We start from the raw sequence: 19674 nt of genomic DNA on the forward strand, positions 1-19674 counted from the left end.
AAGAGAGCTGCAAAGCTGAGAACATAACTGCATTTTCAATACCTGTAGTTTCTCACTGCTTTAGAAATATATTCCATTTAAACCAAAACACCCTACAAAATCCCAGCTCCTCCAGCCAGCAAACCCCAGGACAACAGCAGCTCCTGCCTTCCTACCTGAGCTCAAGCAGGAGCAGTTGGCTGCTGCTTTTCCCTCTTATCTCTCCAGCTGATCTTTTCCAGGTCCTCTTCTCCTACCACTAAACAGTCATCAGCATTTTAAGCCTCCTACCACCTGATCTTCTTCTTGATTTCCCCCAAGGGGCAACCTGATCTAGTGGGAGGTGTCCCTGCCCATGGCAGGGGGTTGGGACTGAATGATCTTTGAGGTCCTTTCCAACTGAAACTGTTCTATGATTCTACCTGTATTTTTATCAAAACCATCGTTGGAAACACCACTGAACACCATTTGACCCTCCAAGAACCAAATAATTTGGGTCATATGGACCAGGGACGCATCCTCCAAAATAAGGATCATCTGTAGTGTTTCACACTTAACTACCAACCTTCTGCACCACAGATCTGTTTTGCCCAAGCACCAGAATCTTGACACCTTTTCCTCCTGAAGGCACAGAAAGGAAGCCCAGCATGGCCATAGGTTGAGTGCTTCCTGGTGCTGTAAACTGCATCCACAGGAGATCCAAGCTCACCTCTAAGTTCTCACCTAGATCAGTGCAGGAGGAAATTCCTCACACTATGGGGTTGTGGGACAAGAACAGCAAAGAGGACCTTATTTTTGATACACATCACACAATGCTTTAGAAAGAAATTGAGAGACAAAATATTTAAAGCCCAGAGTAAGTGGAAAATAGCAGAAAACTCAACCTGGCTGATCATCTGACAAGGAACAATTGGCTTCATCCTGGCTCAAACCAGGACACAAAGCTAATTTAGTGCTTCTTTCAGTAGGATGTTTGATTTATCAGGCACCAGAAAAGCATTAGGTCGTGTAGGTGCTCTTTGGTAAAAGCATCTGTGTTGAGGCTGTGGTGGCATTTTTTCAGAAAACAGAGACAAGGAGAAAAACAGTGAGAGGATCTGGTGAAAGAGGAGATGGCAATGGGCACTGACAAGGGGCCACTGACACTCCTGGTGGCAAGGAGCACAGGGATGGAGTTCCTTCAAGGGCTGATTTTGCTTTATACCTTCTTAATGACTCTGGCACCACGGTAGGACGATGGAGATGAAGTCTCCCTGATCTCCACCTGGCTCTGATTGCCCTGGGCAGTCCCCTGTGAGGTCTCCACCTCTGGCCTTCACCTGTTGGCTCAGGAGATGTATTTAAGCTCAGGCCTTTGCTTGTCAGCCTGGAGCTCTTCTCCTTGTGCAGGTGCTGTGGTGCTGGACCTTCCTTGGTGAGGACACTCTCCTTTCCACCTTACTTCCCTTTCCACCTTACTTCCCTTTCCACCTTACTTCCCTTTCCACCTTACTTCCCTTTCCTCACACAACAGTCCCTGTTGCTGTTCCCTGGTGGTTAGAACCAAAGCTGTAGCAGCAATCCCCAGCTCTGAGGAGCTGTGATGCTGTAGCTTGTTTTCATGGTCATGTTTGCAATTAGATATGGCAAAAAGTAATGAGTAACTGCTGATAAACTGTGTTATCATGTGGAAGACTCTGGAGGCTGGACAGGGCAACAGCAGTGGTTGCTAGACAAGAACAGGAAAGTTTAGAGTCATATGATCATCATAGAAGGGTTTATGTTGGAAGACACTTGAAAGATCACCAGCCCTCCTGCATGGGCAGGGACACCTCCCACCAGCCCAGGTTGCTCCAAGCCCCATCCAACCTGCCCTTCAACACTGCCAGGGATGGGGCAGCCACAGCTTCCCTGGGCAACCTGGGCCAGGGTCTCACCACCCTCACAGCAAAGAATTTCTTCCTCATGTCTCACCTCAATCTCTTCTCTTCCAGTTTTAATCCATCCCTCTTGTCCTCTCCCTCCCTGCCCTTGTCCCAAGCCCCTCCCCAGCTTTCCTGGAGCCCCTTCAGGCACTGGAAGGTGCTCTCAGGTCTCCCTGGAGCCTTCTCTTCTCCAGGCTGAACACCCCAACTCTCCCAGCCTGGCTCCAGAGCAGAGCTGCTCCAGCCCTGGGATGATCTCTGTGGCCTTCTCTGGACACTCTCCAGAAGATCAACACCCTTTTTATGTTGGGGACTTCAGAATTGGACACTGCATAAAACATGAGATGTTGCTCCACCAACTTCCTTGTTATCCTAATGCTGAATGTATCTCTCCCTTATGTCCTGTCCATATTCTCAGTGTTGACCTGCAGCCAGAGTCAGTTTTGAAGAAGAAACTCTTTGGCCCTTTGATGTTGGATGCAATGCTCCCCAGCACCCTCTTAGCTGAGGCTGTTAATTTGGTACATTTTCTGCACAAGCACCAGGAGACAGGTGCTGTTTCCCCTCTTCTTTCTAGAGACAAGCTCTTCTGCTCACTTCTACTGACCTCCTGTTCTCCCAGCAGAGCTCAGAAGCCAGCTTGCTCTGGTGGTTAATGCCTGGAGCAGTGCGTGGACTCTCCACCACTCTGATTTGTAGTCATGGGGTGGTGACAAAGTCCTTCCCCAGCAGCAGCTGCCCTGGTTTTATTTCACTTAGGCAGAGCAGGATGCTCCTGTTGAACTGCAAACGTATGATGAACAACCTTGTGTTTTCACATGTGAGTGCACAGTCTTCACAGTCACAATCAATAAATACAATGAGCTTGAGGGATCTGGTGCTGCAAGTTCTTCAAAATCATATCCTCTATTAGAGATAACAATCAATAGTATTTATTCCAGTTTAACAGTGATTATATTCTTGCTACTGCACAAACTCACCAGCAATCTGGGGAGGATATGTTATCTTCTTTTGGTGTCTAGCACTTCTGCCTTGCTCTATAAATATTAGTTTTTAATTAACGTGGGTAAAAGGCTTTAGAAAATGCTCTGCTTATTTAAATGTCAGCCATCCTTCATGGGGAAGGGATTGAAACAGGAATGTCTGAGCATTTTGTCATGAAATATGGAGCTGACTCCAGAAGGTGTTTCACGTAGCTGGATGCAATTTGTTCAGTGTCAGCCCAAAATTACATGTGCTCTGAATCACAGGGAGAGGAGGGAAGTCAAATATGTGTTTATATATATTCTAGAGATAGGAAATGTTTGGATTTGACAAAAACATCTTTATTAAAAATGGTGGAAAAGGGACAGTTAACAAAAACGTTTGGGGGTTGATGTTCTTCTTCCACACCAGCACGTTGCCTCCACCTGGAGGGAGGGCCACCAGGAGGTGAAGTTGTCAACTGTTAAACAAAATTCCAGGTGTAGAAGACAGGTGCACACCTGTCACTTTGAATCTTGTCTGCTGCAACATGGTAAACAGACAAAGCACAGTCTTCTGGAGCTCCAGGGAGATCTTAGAGCACCTTCCAGTACTCGAAGGGGCTACAGAAAAGCTGGGGAGGGACTTTTGAGATGGGTAAAAGCTCTTCCTGGCAGTGTTGAAGGGCAGGTTGGATGGGGCTTGGAGCAGCCTGGGCTGGTGGGAGGTGTCCCTGCCCATGCAGGGGGGGTTGGATCTAGATGATCTTTAAGGTCCTTCCAACCCAAACCAGTCTGGAATTTTATGAATATCCCAGAGCTGAGGCTTTCTACACCAACAAGCTCAGGGCAGAGCTGAAGGGCTGGCTTTACCCATCACAAATGTATTTTTCAGTACCAATAACAGCAAGACCAGGTTTCCTAGAGCTCCAGATAGGGTGTCTGGGGTAGGAATGAGCAAAACTTTGATCTAATTCTCCTTGCTGGGCTGGCTGAAATGGAGCTGGGGTTTGGACTCTGCCAGAATGGAATGAGACTGCAAAGAGAAACTTCTCATGTTTGGTTTTGGTTTGTTTTGTTTTTTTTTTCCTTTTATTGCAAACTCACTTCATGTTGGGCAGAACAACCAACCTGACAAGCAGCACAGCAGGACCTGGGCTGCTGGTGCCACGTAGGCTTGATCCAAAGGGACTACTTTGGGTTTGATCAACAGGGGGATCATGAAATCAATGTGATTTGGACATAAAGAGATGGAGGCAGCATTGATATTGATGACTCTGCTCCCAGTTATCACTAGGAGTGAATTCAAGGCTCACTCAGACCTTGCTCTGGGTGTTGCTCTGCAGGGAAGAACAGACAGTGTGGAGCTAATTTACTGCCCAGGCTGAATTGCTGAAATACCAAGTGTGTGACCTGGGCAAGAAGGGCTTTGTCCCCTGTTATCTAATGTCTGCTGTGGTCCAGAAATGTGGGGAGTGTGAGGATGGTGTAGATCAGATGAACACTGAGTGCAGTGCAGGAATCAGAAGGGAGGCTGTGTGTGAATTGCACTGAATTAGACCTGGAAGGATGTCAAATCTAGCAGTGCTTAGATGCTAATAAGCATTTTTCTGTGCAAAAAAATGGATTAACTCAAATCTTATGAGAATTAACATTTAAAAGTTGCAGTCAAGCACCAGAAGTAAAGAACTTTGCCTGTTAAAACTGCTGCAGCACCCAAGGGTCCTTAGTGAACTCTTTGTGTGTGCAATCAATGAAGGTGTGAACCATCTGGGGAGAATTTTTATTTAAGTTTGTTTCATCTCCACTTGATTGTGATGGTTTTTTACATGAATGAGGTGAGGTTGACACTGTGGGGGGGAGGGAGGCCATCCAGAGGGACCTTGACAGGCTTGAGAGGTGGGCTTGTACAAACTGCATGGAGCTCAGTAAGGCCAAGTGCAAGGTTCTGCACCTGGGTTGGGGCATCCCAAGCACAAATACAGGCTGGGTGGAGAATGAATCAAACATTCTTCACTATGAGGGTGGTGAGACACTGGCACAGGTGCCCAGGAATGTTGTGGAAGCCCCATCTCTGAAAGTGTTCAAGGGCAGGTTAGATGGGGCTTGGAGCAACCTGGTCTGGTGGGAGGTGTCCCTGCCCATGGCAGGGGGTTGGAACTGGATGATCTTTAAGGTCTCTTCCAACCCAAACCATTCTATGATCAAGCAGAAGCTCCCACTAAATCAACTGTGGATACCCCAGCCATCCATCCTCACCTGATAGTATCTTCTCACACTGAGACTTCTGTCTTGCCACACTGGTGACACACCAAGATTGTGTCTGGGCCACAAAGATTACTAAGCACAGAGGTTTAAAGGCTGATTTTTGGAAAGGTACAAAGTGTAGGTGTTTCAGACTGTGCTTGTACACAGATGTCACTCAGATTGTGGATTAACATGTGGCAAACTGAGCTGTCAACATTTCAAAATGCTGCGGGCAAGTGGGCGGGTGCAGTGCAAGTCTAAAAATGATGGCTCTGTACATCAGGAGTGGCAAATTTATCTGTGGATGAATCAGCTGCACTTCCTTGTTTTGTTTAATTCCTGCCTCTGGATGCCCAGGCACAAACCTCCTCATTTGCAGGCAGCTGCTGGATGCACATTGCCCCAGTTCTGCACCTCGGGGGTCATTTCATGAGTCCGTCACCTGAGGCTTGTCCTGATGGTTTGTTTAGTGCTGCTGATGTTAGGTACCACTCTTGGGCAAATGCAGTTTTGTTCTAGGTGCATTGTTCTGCTTCAGGCATCAGGACTGCCACCAAGCCCCCCTGAAATCACTAGGTTTTGTTACTCCTTGCTGCCAGGGCTTGGATCAGGTGGAGGGTGAATACAGAGCTACGTGGCAGCTACAGGAATTCTGCTTGTTGTGCCAGTGGTCCAGTGTTGCTCTAACAGGTTGCATCCTTCTGTGGTCATTGCTTGTGTTCATAGGTCATGTTGTTATCTGCAAGATCAAGTTGTAACATCTCTCGGGATCTTGTGTCATCACTGGCAGAATAAAAGAAGGGGTCACTCTTCCCTCCACCTTCATCCTCAGTTCCTGGCAGCATGGTGAGGTTGCAGGAAGCCCTGTCTGTTGGGAAGGGCTGGGGAAACTGGGCCCAAGGCTGTGGCCTTGATCACAGATGTCCAAGAAGAAGCAAGACACTCTGTTTAGCCTGCAGGTTCCTCAATGGGAGAAGCACTGCAGTGATTGGGTGGCTCTGGGGATGGCAGCAGAGCTGGATTAGTAAGGAATTGGAAGCTATTCTGCTGGAAGATGTTATGGGAAGGAGGGATGGGTCTCTCTTCCAGAGGCAAACCTCACCTGTTGGCAACATTTCTGCCAAGGCTGGGAGAGGACAAGTTCTCCTACCTACCACTTCATCCTTCCCATGCCCTGACTCCACCATCACTGCAGTCTGCAATAGGTTTGATGTATCCAGTTTCTTTTTGGGCTCTTTCTGGCCAAGAAATGTGACCATGGAAGTCTCCTCCTGGGAAGAAGGAGGTAGTGAAGTTCAGGGAGCCTTGCTGCAGTTCCCAGTGGGTCTCAAAGCCCAAAGGATACAAAGGCTCTTTCTCCTGATGCCACTATTAGTGCAGGTCAACAGACAACATGGTACAAACTTACCCTGCCTCAGTCCCTGGATGTCTTAGTGATCTCCTTGGCTTGGATCTAATTTTTGTCACTGGCTGTAAATTAGTCTCCAATTAAAGAAGTGAGCTGTGGCCCAGCAATTTGAATTGGATGGCTGGACTTGCTTTGACTTGTTAATGGCAGCAGTTGGTGCTTCTTTTCCCATCTGTCTCTGTGAAGATTCCTGCTCAACTCTTAGCCTTGGTACAGGGAGCACAGAGCAGCTGCCCTACAGCTCATCTGCCTGAGAGCCTGCCAGGACAGAGGGGCTACAAAGGGGCCTGTCATCTGCTGCTTCCCAGTGCAGATCAGAATGGATGGAAGGGACATAGACAGGGGGTCTCTGAGCTGCAGCAACACCTGAGCACCCTCCTGCAGAGGTGCTATAGTGGAAGTACACTTGAGAGCACCCAGGAGATGCCTGGAAGTGAGATAAGTCCTAGGGCTGTTGTATTGTAAGCCCTGCTGATGCCACCCTGCATGGGGACTGTTGCTGGGTGTAGCAGAGGACTCTGGGTGCCAAGCCCAAGCCCAAAGGCTCTCCTGCTGTTCCTGTCGGTAGCTCTTGCAAATTATCACCTGAAATGTTCCTTGATGTTATAAACAGCTCCTGCCAGGGGCTGAGGCACATACTTGTCCTCTCTCAGCCCCTCTCATCTGTAACTCCTTGAATGTGGCTGTAGGCACTGCAATGCAACAGCAGATGGTTCCTGAACCCCTCTGGACACAGGGTGCAGTCACCAAGGCATGACAGCAACTCCTTCCCCCAGGGGTGAGCAGGGCCCTTCTTGGGGCTCACTCAGTGTTTCCTTTCTGGACCAGGTGATGTGGGTAGATGACTTATTCCATGTGCAGGAGTTATGCACTCGTGCCTCAAAGGAGAGTTCAGCTGCCAGCTGTGGTTTACACTGAGGGACACCTGGGTTTCTGATGCTTTGAGGTTCTTCAAACATTGCAGCACAGTGAGCCTTGTTGGACCCCTGTGACTGCTGGTGGGAAGGCAGCTGGATCCAGCTGGGTTGAGCCTTTAGCATTAGCCTAGAGCCTGCATTCAAAGGGTTGTGTGTGGAAAACTGCCTGAGCACATCCAGGGATCTCAGGCCCTTGGGATGCAGGAGGTCCCAGCCCATCACTCAGCAGCTCAAGAGTATCTTGCAGGCTCTGGGCTGCTGGGTGCTGGCATAGCCACACTCCTGCCTGTGTTGTTCATCTTCACAGCAGCCACACCTTGTCAGAATCACAGAATGGTTTGGGTTGGAAGGGACCTTGAAGATCATCTAGTTCCAATCCCCTGACACGGGCAGGGACACCTCCCACTTTGACCAGAGGTGGCTGCTCACAGTTCCATCCAGCCCAGGCCCTGTGAAATCAGTCCCAAACTCTTCTGAAAAGGACTGGCCAGTGGATGGGCTGGGGAGGGGCAGGAAACTAGGGTAAAATCTGGTGTCCAAATCTTAAAGATGTAAAAGCCAGCAGTCTTGTCCTCCTTTGTCCTCTGCATTCCCAAAATAGCTGAACCAAATGTTCTTTGGCCTGTGCCCTGTGCTGGAGGTTATGGATCTGTAGACAGACCCATGGCTTTCCAAAGCAAAAAAACCACCATCCCCAGGCTACTTGTATGTGCAAGATTTATTGTTCTTGATAATCAATGAGTTACTGTGGTTGTTTCATGTTATTAATGCTATTAATATCCTGAACTCTACTGAACTGCTTTTTCACTTCGTGGAGCCCAAACCTGCCTCCCCTGCCAATGACCCAACCAGGCAGATGATTGCAGCCTCTGCTCTCTGTAACACAACAAACCAGATGGCCTTGGGCTTGTTCAGTGGTGACCAGCTGCTGGAGAAGTCATCTCTGTGACAGAAGGCTCCAAGCAAGAAGCTGATGGATGAGATGGTGGAAAAACAGATTGATTGGATTTTTTTCCCTGCAGCAAAAACCTGCCTGGCAAATCACCACAGAAAGAAGTGGATGGAGTGGGGTTTTGATCTGGGGAGGGAAGAGCAGATAGAGAACAAGGGGGTAATTCAGGTAAACTGGGCAGGGCTTGATTCTGCAATGAACTGTGCCTTTGATAATTAAGAGTAAAAAATATGCATACAGCATTGCCAAAACAGACCAGCAGCATTTGGGTCTCGTTTGGCAGAAACATCAGGACCATGGGAGGGTTGTGCTGGCTGTCAGTTTATTTCTGGCCTCTTCCCACAGCCCCACATGAGTGGATGGGGCTGGGAAGCACGGAGATACAGAGCTCAGATTGTCAAAGGCATTTAGACTAAATATAGAAATTGGTTATTAAGATTTTTCCATGAATGTTGTAAACAAATTAGTTCCACTAGGTAGCTATCTGCAGGCGTAGGTGCTGCTGTATGCCTGAAAAACCTTTCTTGAGGAGCTATTTGCTGTCTGACTTTAGGCTCTGAGCTCTGCTAAGCTGGAAGGTCTCCCTTCCTGGGGCAGTTTGGAGCATTTTGTTGAACAGCTGCAGTGAAGGGTCTGCTGCTCCACTGCCTCTTGATGGAGAAAACCTGCTTCATTCAGCAGGCAGGAGTCCTGCAGCTCCCTGACGTGAGCAGTCCTGTGAGGAACCCATTGTATGTCCCACCAAGGCCCAGAGGCAACCAGGATATCTGCTAGAGCCCCAGAGGCTGCCACTTGGACACTTTCCAGCATCACTTTTGTTGAAGGAGTGTTGGAGAAGCACCCACTTCATCTTCCCTCATGGCCTACAACTACACCAGCTCCCTCACTGCTTGCACCACTGCTGCAGGGCTCTGTCATTGTCACATTTTTCCATTTCTCTAGAGCCTGTGATAAACATCCAAAGTGTACTGAGGCCTCAGACATTTTTTTTTGTATTTCCAAGCAATACTGATAATGAGTCCTATACTGTGGTGTCATTTGTTCAAACATCTCCCAAAGCACCCAACGATCTGTGTCTGCAGGGATTATTTCATCCACCACTGAAATCCAGCCACCTGCAAGGAGTGGCTCTGTCGTGATGCACTGACATCACTCAGTGGTTTGGGGCAGAGAAAGCTGAGCTGAAAACCCAAAAGACACGTTTCATGGTAGGAGAAAGCAACACCGGGCTGTTTGTTTCTCCCAGTGGAGCAGAATAATATTCTTGCAGAAGGTGCTGAAGAACTGGTAGTTGTCTTCAGCAGTCAAAGCTTTGGTGCTACCCCTTACAGGAGAATCATAGGATTGTGGGATGGTTTGGGTTGGAAGGAACTTAAAGATCATCTAGTTTCAACCCTCCTGCATGGGCAGGGACACCTCCCACCAGCCCAGGCTGCTCCAAGCCCCATCCAACCTGCCCTTCAACACTGCCAGGGATGGGGCAGCCACAGCTTCCCTGGGCAGCCTGGGCCAGGCTCTCACCACCCTCACAGCCAAGAATTTCTTCCTAGTGTCTCACCTAAATCTCCCCTCCTTCATCTTGAAATTGTTCCACTCATCCCATCCCTCCCTGCCCTTGTCCCAAGCCCCTCCCCAGCTTTCCTGGAGCCCCTTCAGGCACTGGAAGCTGCTCTAAGGTCTCCCTGGAGCCTTCTCTTCTCCAGGCTGAACACCCCAACTCTCCCAGCCTGGCTCCAGAGCAGAGCTGCTCCAGCCCTGGGATCATCTTCATGGCCTCCTCTGGACTCTCCATGAGCTGCATATCCTTCTTATGTTGGGGGCTCCAGAATTGGACACAGTTCTCCATGTGGAGTCTCACAAGAGACAAGTAAGGGGGGAGAATCCCCTCCCTGACCTGCTGCCCACGCTGCTGGTGACACAGCCCAGGACAGGGTTGGTTTCTGGGCTCCAGCACACGGTGCCAGCTCACGTTGAGCTTCTCACCCACCATCACCCCATAGTCCTTCTCCCCTGGGCTGTTTTCCATCCATTCTCCACCAGCCTGTGTTTGTGCTTGGGATTGCCCTGACCCTGGTGCAGCTACTTATTAGTGTATGAGAGGATCACCTTTGTTTTTCTGTTGTATCTAAAAATGCTGTTTGGGTACAGCTGAGTCCATGACAGCCAGTTGTGCTCACCAGTTCTGGCTTCTCAGACACTGGACATACCAGCAGGTGGGAACTTGGAGGTGTCAGCCCCACAGGGAACACTCAGTCACTCACCAAAGAAGGGATTACACTTTCTGGACAAGTCTCTTGGAAAGGACACTTGGCCTGTGACTAAGAATAGACAGCAGTGCAGGAAATAGGAACAGATATTTATTTTGTTACACAGGCAATTGATAAGGTCTGCTGACACCTCAGCACCACAGAAGAAGACATAAATGGAGTTGCAGGCTTCCTTGGCTCTTATGAAAATGAACCTGATTTACATGAAACTGAGACCTCTGTTGCTGTAGGAGGTGAGGCAAGATTGGCTCTGTGACAGTATCAGGGGTGGTACCAGGAGAAGGTGTCTTGGTGCTCCAGCCCAGTGGCACCTTCATGATCTGGACCTTGGTAACAAGCTCCAAAAGCAGCTGGTTAGTGCTGGGGGGATGTGTTCACCAGGTGGGTACATAGGAGCCAGCAGATGGGTTGCTCCACAATGGAGATGTGGCTGTGGGAGGGAATAACCTGGACAGTGCCCTGCTTGGTGGGTGAAGTTTGGGGAGCCCCTGGGCTGCCCAGAAAAGCATGGAAAGGAGCCCAGCAGCACCTCAAAGCAGCACACTTCTCCCAAAGGAAGATAAGAGCTGGCACCAGAAATGGGGCTGCTCGGAAAAAAAATCAATTCTTATTATATAAACATAAGTCAGTACTTCTGCTGTAATTCCATCACTGCAATCAGCTTTCAATTGCCTTTGATTATAAAGAAACTGCAAATGAACAATGGAAGATTCTTATTCTCTTACAGGCTGGGAGAGTTGGGGTGTTCAGCCTGGAGAAGAGAAGGCTCCAGGGAGACCTTAGAGCAGCTTCCAGTGCCTGAAGGGGCTCCAGAAAAGTGGGGAGGGGCTTGGGACAAGGGCAGGGAGGGAGAGGACAAGGGGAGATGGATGAAAACTGGAAAAGGGGAGATTGAGGTTGGACATGAGAAGAAAATTCTTTGCAGTGAGGGTGGTGAGACCCTGGCCCAGGTTCCCCAGGGAAGCTGTGGCTGCCCCATCCCTGGCAGTGTTGAAGGGCAGGTTGGATGGGGCTTGGAGCAGCCTGGGCTGGTGGGAGGTGTCCCTGCCCATGCAGGGGGGCTGGAACCTGATGAACTTTAAGGTCCCGTCCAACTCAATATGTTCTATGATTATTTTGGGATATTTGGGCCAAATTATTGGTGTAGGTCAGATACAATCATGTCATACTGACTTGTATGCTTGAAAATTTTGTTTGATGTGAATTTTACTGCCATGTTGTACTTGGATTTCTAACAGTTAATAAATTTAAAATATCCCTCCAACTTATGAATTCTAATTAATAATGACTCATTGGTAATCTTTTAACAATCAACCACTGATCATTTATCAGCCAACAACTGCACCATCTCAGTGCCTTCAAGTGATTTGTGTTCATGAGTTCAAGCTCAGAAGAGAGAAACCAGTTTGGTTTCCAGATGTTCCACATGAAACCTTCTTAAAAGAAGAGACAATTGCACAGCCCAACAGTCTGAGTTGGGGAATGGAGACTAAGAACAAATTGAAAGTGCAGGGGAATTCAGAGGAAAAATACAATGAGTTGATCTGGAAAGAAGCCAGAAACAATGTTTAAAATCTCATACTTCAGAAATGTGCCTTGGAATCTTTAATGACTGCAGGGTCATAAGACACGTCACGTGTTTTCTGTGCTTGGAAACTAAAAGAGAAAGGTGAAGGAAATAGAAGTATATTTTTTTTCTTCCTGATTTTTGAAACATCCTGTGATCTTTCAGAAGTCAGTGTAACACATGCATGGACGTCTGACCTCGCATAGAACAAAAGCAGAAAGATGAAAGACACCTCTCCAAAATGCAAGTCAGTCATCAATGCTTTTTAAAGAGGAAAAAAATAAAAAAAGGCTTTTTTTTTTCGGGAAAAGAAATGAAATAAGCATGTTTTATTTCACTTTAATTAATGTGATCTGTGGAAACAGCCAAAGAAAAACCAGTTTCTTCTGCCTCCTCCAGGCTCTGCAGGATGGTCCTTCTTTTCTGGCAGGAGGTGGCATGTGTGCCCTGAGCCACCCCCCTGGCCCTGTGCTCATCCTCAGGCACTGGGATGTTTCAGATCCTGACAGAATCCAGATAGGGAGATGATGTTTCTTAAAATATTAAATTTTCATGTTGCTTAAATATCTTACAGTGTTGCCAAAGAGGCTGGAGTCTGGGCAGGGCGTGCAGGGAGGGGAGGCAGAGAGTGGAGAGGATGTTCATGTGCTTCATGTTGTCACCCAGTCCTGGCAGAGCAGCGTGAGGGGAAGTGAGTTTGTGCCAAGAAGACTTCAGCACTTTATTGTCCCATGGCAGAGAGCAGGACCAGCTTTAGTCTTCTAAAGATGTTCTTCCAGTCTTTCTTAGATGTGAGGCACATGAAATCTGGGGTTAGTCAAGTTGATGGTGTTAAGAAATCAGCACTGGACAAATAACAGGATGTGAATATCAGTTCCAGCAGCAGCAGCTTTATCTAATAGAGAGTGACAAGCTCATCAGGGGGAATAAAAGCCCAGTTCAGAAATACTTGTGATGTTAATTAATTATAAATCTATCGCTGACAAAATTAAAGCTGTGCAAGCAGCTCTCTTCTTCATGCCAAGACAGCTTTGAGAATTGGATACATGTGGGTTTTTTTTTTTTTTTCAACAAGTGAGAAGTAATTTTTTCAAAGGGTTAAGTGAACTGAGAATTTGATCAAAGAGCTTTCAGAATCAGGTGTGTCCCACGGGATGCACAAAGTTTGAATTAGCTTTTGAGGAATCTTAACAAAGAGCATCGTTATCATCCTTGTCTCATGGACAGAAGAGGTGAGTCTGAAAGTCTGAGAAGGAAATTACTCAGAAAGAAAATAACTCCCAGGTGCCTGCTGTGACTTCAGGGGAGAGCTGGGCCCATTTCATCCACTGTTGCAAACCTGGCTGGATGTGTTTCATCACCTTCAGAGCGTTGGGTTTAATTTGTGGGTTCATCTCAAGTGCTTCAGTGAGCAGAAGTTGATCATCCCTGGAAAAGAGGCAGCAGCTAATGAGGATGCCGATTTTCTAGATGGGAAGGGGATGAAGGAATCCTCTGAGGGCTTCAGGAGGCAGTGGGAGAGTTTAATTAATTTGGTGGCTTTTGCAGAGGCCTGAGGTGGGAGGAGGGCTCCTTGGATTTGGAGCCGGATGAGACAACTTCCATTTTTGGGGCCATTTCTCTTGTAAAACAGCTTGAATCTGGCCCAGCTGCACCCTCTCACCTCTCAAGTTGCTGTGGCATGTTTGGAATCAAACCAAAAGAACCTGATGATTCCATCCTGTGATCTTTCTTGTGTTGACTGGAGTAAAATGCTTGATTGTCAGGCCCTCTAAGCCCATCTCATTAAGCGAGGAGTCCAGCTGAAGGTCACCCAGCTGAACACTCAGCATTCCTACTGGCACTATAAATATGGCTTTGATTCATTGTCTCCTTCTGTCACCGGGGATGGCAGAGGAGGACAAGCTGACCCCGCGCCCCCCTGCAGTGATGTGAGTCACTGTCACGGCTCTGACGCTCGGGCTGGGGCAATGATTGTGATTTATGCTCTGAAAGCGGTGGGGGAGCCGTGTTCGGGGTTTTAAATCATGGAATCGTTTCGGTTGGAAAAGACCTTTCAGATAATTCATTCCAACCATTCCCCCAGCCCTGCCCAGGCCAACGCTGCCCCGTGTCCCTCAGCACCACATCTACAGGGCTTTGGGATCCCTCCAGGGATGGGGACTCCACCTGGGCAGCCTGGGCCAGGGTCTGACAACCCTTTGGGGGAAGAAATTGCTCCCAATATCCAACCTAAACCTCCTCTGGCACAACTTGAGGCGTGGAGTGAGTCTAGAGGAGGTGACAAAGATGATCCCAGGGCTGGAGCAGCTCTGCTCTGGAGCCAGGCTGGGAGAGTTGGGGTGTTCAGCCTGGAGAAGAGAAGGCTCCAGGGAGACCTTAGAGCACCTTCCAGTGTCTGAAGGGGCTGCAGGAAAGCTGGGGAGGGGCTTGGGACAAGGGCAGGGAGGGAGAGGACAAGGGGGGATGGATTAAAACTGGCAGAGGGGAGATTGAGATTAGATATTAGGAAGAAATTCTGGGCTGTGAGGGTGGTGAGAGCCTGGCCCAGGCTGCCCAGGGAAGCTGTGGCTGCCCCATCCCTGGCAGTGTTGAAGGGCAGGTTGGATGGGGCTTGGAGCAACCTGGGCTGGTGGGAGGTGTCCCTGCCCATGCAGGGGGGTTGGAACTGGGTGATCTTTAAGGTCCCTTCCAACTCCAACCGTTCTTTAAGTAAAAAAAACCCGGTGAAACAAATAAAAATAAATTCCCCCCCTCCCCTCGCCTCAGGCGTTTGGAGGAAGGGGGCGTGGCCTGCGCGACGGGGGGCGTGGTTAGAGGCAGAAGGGGCGGGGTTAGAGGCAGAAGGGGCGGGGTTAGAGGCAGAAGGGGCGGGGTTAGAGGCCGAAGGGGCGGGGTTAGAGGCCGAAGGGGCGGGGCCTGCGCGGCGCGGCGGCAGGAGCGGGCAGAAGCCGCCGCCATGGCGAGCCAGTCGCAGGGCATCCAGCAGCTGCTGCAGGCCGAGAAACGCGCCGCCGAGAAGGTGGCCGAGGCCCGCAAGCGTGAGTACGGCCCCGCTCTACCCCGCCGCGGGGCTCTGAGGCGGCGCCGGGGTCGGGAACCCGGCTGGGCTTAGCCAAGGCCCGGCCGCCTGACTGAAGCGGGCTAGGCCCAGCCGGGTTCCTCCCCGCCCCGCGCCGCCCCGGGGGGTGCGGGGAGCGGTGTCCGCAGGCTGCCGTGCCGAGGGGATCCCCCCCGTGCCCTGGGGAAGGGTGGCAGGCACGGCCCGGCCTCGCCCAGGCTGCGTGCGGGGGGGAGCGGGGCTCCGAGGGGCCGCTCGGGGCGGTGAGGATGGGAATCCTGCTCGGGAGCGCTCTGGGGAAACGTCTCCTGGTGGAAGGTGTGGAAACAGAGGTTGGGAACCTTCGTTCCGGTAGCTCAGGCCTGCGCAGGCCTCGGAGGAGCTCGGGGGCCGCTGGTGGGGTGGGATGGCTCCCTGGAAGGAGACCAGCACCACAAACCACCCCGGCCCCCGCGGCAGCGGGGAGGAGCTTGTGCCTCTCTCTGTCTTTCCTACCTCTATTTTTTTTTTCTCCTTGATGAAAACCGTGTTTCCGTGTCGGTGATGAGACATTTTGCAGAGCTTGAGAAGGCTCCTCCTTGAGGAGCTGAGTTAGCTTTTCCTGTTAAATGAGAGGACTTCAGGTTACGAAGATCCCCACTTTTACAGTTATTATTATTATTATTTTTGAATGAAGCCACACTGTGTTTTGGCTCTCCCCCCTGACGATTTTGTGAGTAGATTGTTGCTGCTCACTCTAATGAAGATAACCTTGGAAGGGAGGATGTGGTGGAAAGTCCAGAAGGGGAAGTGGATGCAGCAGCCAGTTCTTCTGTCAGTGGCACAATCTGCCTGGGAGAAGACGAAGATTCAGTGTTCTTTCTGCTGTGCTCTGTGGGATTCCAAGGCCAGACCTTCATCACAGAACCTCTCCAGCTCTCACTGGTGGAAGCTCACTGTGTGGTGAGCTTGGTGATGATTTGGTGGCCCACGGGGCCACCTTGTGCTTGGCTAACACCACAAACCTGGTGGGGATGCCAGGGCTTGCAGTGCCCTGCTGCTGCCTCCTGCAGAAGTTGTGCACCTGGTGGCTGGTGGAGCGTGGGGAAACATGCTTGCTGTGCTTTCTTCTCTTTATTTCCTATGGTTTGTTTTCTGGCAACAGGAAAGAACAGGAGGCTGAAGCAGGCAAAGGAGGAAGCCCAGGCAGAGATTGAGCAGTACCGCCTGCAGAGGGAGAAGGAGTTCAAAGCCAAGGAAGCAGCGGTTTGTTTTCTAGATCATTCACTGTTAACCCCTGGCCTCCTGTTTGTGGTGACTTGTCCTGAGAGCAGCCTCCGGGGTGGAGAGAGAACTTCCCTGACTGCTTTCCTCTGATGCACAGCCACGTGGCAAGGAAAAACCAGTGGAAGTGACTCAGAACGTGGTGTCTTGCATCTCAGCAGCCAGAACTATTGACTGGTGGTCAGTTAGCTTAATAAACTCATGTACTGGCTGGTGCCCTAATGGGTTGCAGCCTCCCAAAACCAGCTCTGTAGCAGTGTCAAAAAACCACCAAGCTCATTCCCCTTGTGATGAGCTGGTTTCTGTGCTGCTGATGTGGTAGAAACTGTAGGTGCTGCTCTTCAAGTTGCAAGGCTTGCATCCTGGCTTAGCAGTGGTCCCTGCTGTGTCCCAAGGGATGTGTTTTCCTTTCCCTCTGAGCAAAAGGAGCTGTTCCCAAAAGGCACAGAACTGGGGCCCTTCCCCAGCTGAGGGCTGTAGCATAGGCAGGATGTTTTCCCTGCCCTTGTGCTCCTGTCAGTTCTGAAATCTTCAGAAAATGACCTGGCAGCCTGCCTCTCTGTCCATCTTCTGGTTAGCATAGTTACCACCTCCTCTGTTCATAATAACCTTCATGTGAGTAGGGCAAGATGTTTTCCAGTCAGTTGTTAGCTTGGTTCCCTGGATGTATGATACCAGGCAATTCCAGGCTAATAAAGTGGACTTCAGTGCCTGTCAGCTGGCTCTGTTTTATTTTTTCTCCAGAGAGAGAACCTCTTTGAATTTGAGCCCCAGAGTAGTGTTCTCCTTCAGTGTCCTTGTGCCATGCCTTTTCCCACCACTTACAATGGGAGTTTGCTCTCCTAGCCCTTGTTTGCAGGGAAAGAAGGACACTGTAAGCTGAGAGATCCTCCTTGCTGTATGTATGACATGGTCCACAGTCCTGTTAGGAAGAGAGAGTTTTTTATAAAGAGGAGTGATGTGAAGACTGTACTTAAACTAAATAATGAATTCTACTTTTCTAACAGTGTCTGGTACTGTAGTGTCCAGAGGTTCCCAGTTCCAGTTTCCAGTACAGCAGGACTGTACTGGCAACTGTACTTTTGTTTTAGGCATTCAACAGAAGGCCATGCTCTCAGCTGATAATGAATAAGAGAGGATAAAAAAAGGCACGGGCTGTGGCTAAAACATAAACTTGGGCAGGTTTAGTGGGAAATCTGAGGAGAGAATCAGACAGTGCTTCTTTTTTGTTAGAGTGCAGTTCTTCCCCCAGCAAAGACTAATGGTTGGGATGCAGTGAGGCAGTGCAGAACAACAGGCTCCAGAGCTAGGCACATTCCTTTCTCTGTCAAACTGCTTGCATGTGAGCTTGCTTTTTCCTTTGGTGTTTGTAGGCACTTGGATCTCATGGCAGCTGCACCACTGAAGTTGAGAAAGAGACCCAGGAGAAGATGAGTGTGATCCAGCAGAACTTCCAGAGGAACCGTGAGGTGGTTCTCTCCCAGCTGTTGTCACTAGTGTGTAACATCAAACCTGAAATCCATGTGAATTACAGGATCAATGGGTAGCACTGGAAGAAGGAAAGAGCATCCTGGGAAGGCTGGTAGCAATGTCTGAGCTTCAGGTGGAATGTACAGCTCTTAGCCATACCTTAACTGTTCTTCTTGTACATGTGTTAAATTATTTCAGTGAGTTGTAGGTCATCAGTATCTCATTGGAGTTCTGTTAGTTTCTCTCTTGGCATGGATTCAGAGCTTGCTCAAACATTAAATGGCCACGCCTCAAATCTGTGCTAGGTTATTCAATGTATATTCATGTTGGCACATTAATGCTCCCTTTTTATCTGGACAGTATTCAATGAGAGGCTTTTCCCTGAGAACTAGAGAGACATCCTGGCCAGGTTTAAATGGAGGGCCTGTGTCAGTAATTTAGACCTGTGTAACTGTATTCTTGATGACCAAAATGCATTTTCCAGTGTGTTGTTAACCTTTGTACAGGGGTTAAACCCTGTAAGAAGAATTCTTTGGCTGTACAGTGCTGGCTGATAATTTTCAGGTGCTTGAGTTTCTCTGTATTGAATATCCCCTGTATATTCTGCTGTTTGCTTGAGTTACAAGTCTGGCACTCTTGACACTTGGAAGTAAAACGACTTACTTAACTCCAAAGTCTCTGCTCAGTCTTGTTCCTGCTAACTTGTTCTGGGAGTGCTGACAGGTCTTGCTCTGTTGCATGGGAGCCTGGACTCTGAAGTTCAAATACTGATAAAAGAAAAGAGGGAGAGGTACAGCAAATGTCTGAAGGTCACAGCAGGTAAGTTAAAAACCCATTACAGAGCTCCTCCTCTTGGCTCCAGTCTGATGCTTCACCTGCCAGATCATTCTGAAAACCTTGGGGAACCAATGTTCTCGTGACCATTAGGGGAATTAAAGTGTTGCCAGTTCACTAGAATAGTTTGATAGCCAGGTGCTGTGCAGTAATTATCCTTCTTTAGTCAAGTACTGGTCATGCTTCTTCATAACCAAGGTCATCCTGCAGCACCCTGCCATACCTGGGAGCAATGAGAAGTGTGGTGGGTTGTCTGTCCAGGGCTTTCTAGCTCTTTAATAAAAATTACTTACATACATCAAGAGGTTTAATGTTTCAGCAAGTTCTTCCTCCCTCACCAGCAGAACATTAAAAGTAGCTTTGCTTTTTTGTTGAGTTCAGTTGAAGGCTTTTTGCAGAAAAGAGAGCTGGATGGGCACATCCCTGATCAGACCCTGAGATCATGCAGTTACGGATATAACCAAGAACCCTGATTGATGTTCCTCAGAACATCCTGTACTTCCACACAGCCTCAGTGTGGCACTGAGAAGTGTCCCTGTAGAGTCTGACTGACTGGGAGGGAGGAAAAGCAGGATGGATGGAAGTGGTAATGAAGGAGGGAGTGTCTGCAATGAGAGAGCAGACTGTGGTGGTGCCTCCTGTGGTAATACTTTATGGGAGAGTTGTGTGGTTCTGAGAGGATCTCTTCAGGAATTCAAGCTATTAAACAGGTTGTAAAATTGAAATAAAAGCCTCCTGCAAAGTCAAATGTGCCAGGCTGGGGAAAAAGCCAGGTTTGTACAGGGGAATAGGATCAGAACAGTTTTAATCAGTCTGGCTTAATGAGTGGAGAGGTGCTGTGGC

At 49.0% G+C, this 19674-nt stretch overlaps 1 protein-coding gene across 1 annotated transcript; it reads left to right on the plus strand.

Annotated features, from left to right (window-relative positions):
* Positions 1-15114: 15114 nt before the first annotated feature.
* ATP6V1G1 (ATPase H+ transporting V1 subunit G1) lies at positions 15115-18671 on the plus strand. The gene is made up of 3 exons (XM_051636855.1): positions 15115-15244; positions 16409-16509; positions 17901-18671. Exons 1-3 carry the CDS (start codon positions 15163-15165, stop codon positions 18072-18074), a joined length of 357 nt encoding a protein of 118 aa, XP_051492815.1. The 5' UTR covers positions 15115-15162; the 3' UTR covers positions 18075-18671.
* Positions 18672-19674: the final 1003 nt, after the last annotated feature.

The sequence above is a fragment of the Apus apus genome, chromosome 19, assembly GCF_020740795.1.
Source record: "Apus apus isolate bApuApu2 chromosome 19, bApuApu2.pri.cur, whole genome shotgun sequence".
In the NCBI taxonomy this organism is placed as follows: domain Eukaryota; kingdom Metazoa; phylum Chordata; class Aves; order Apodiformes; family Apodidae; genus Apus; species Apus apus.

What these genes read in the sequence shown, in the direction of transcription:
- ATP6V1G1 (XM_051636855.1), top strand. Translation starts at nt 15,163, where the DNA reads ATGGCGAGCCAGTCGCAGGGCATCCAGCAGCTGCTGCAGGCCGAGAAA. An exon ending in GGTGGCCGAGGCCCGCAAGC is followed by an intron (nt 15,245 to 16,408) that starts GTGAGTACGGCC and finishes TTCTGGCAACAG; the next exon opens with GAAAGAACAGGAGGCTGAAG. An exon ending in TCAAAGCCAAGGAAGCAGCG is followed by an intron (nt 16,510 to 17,900) that starts GTTTGTTTTCTA and finishes TGGTGTTTGTAG; the next exon opens with GCACTTGGATCTCATGGCAG.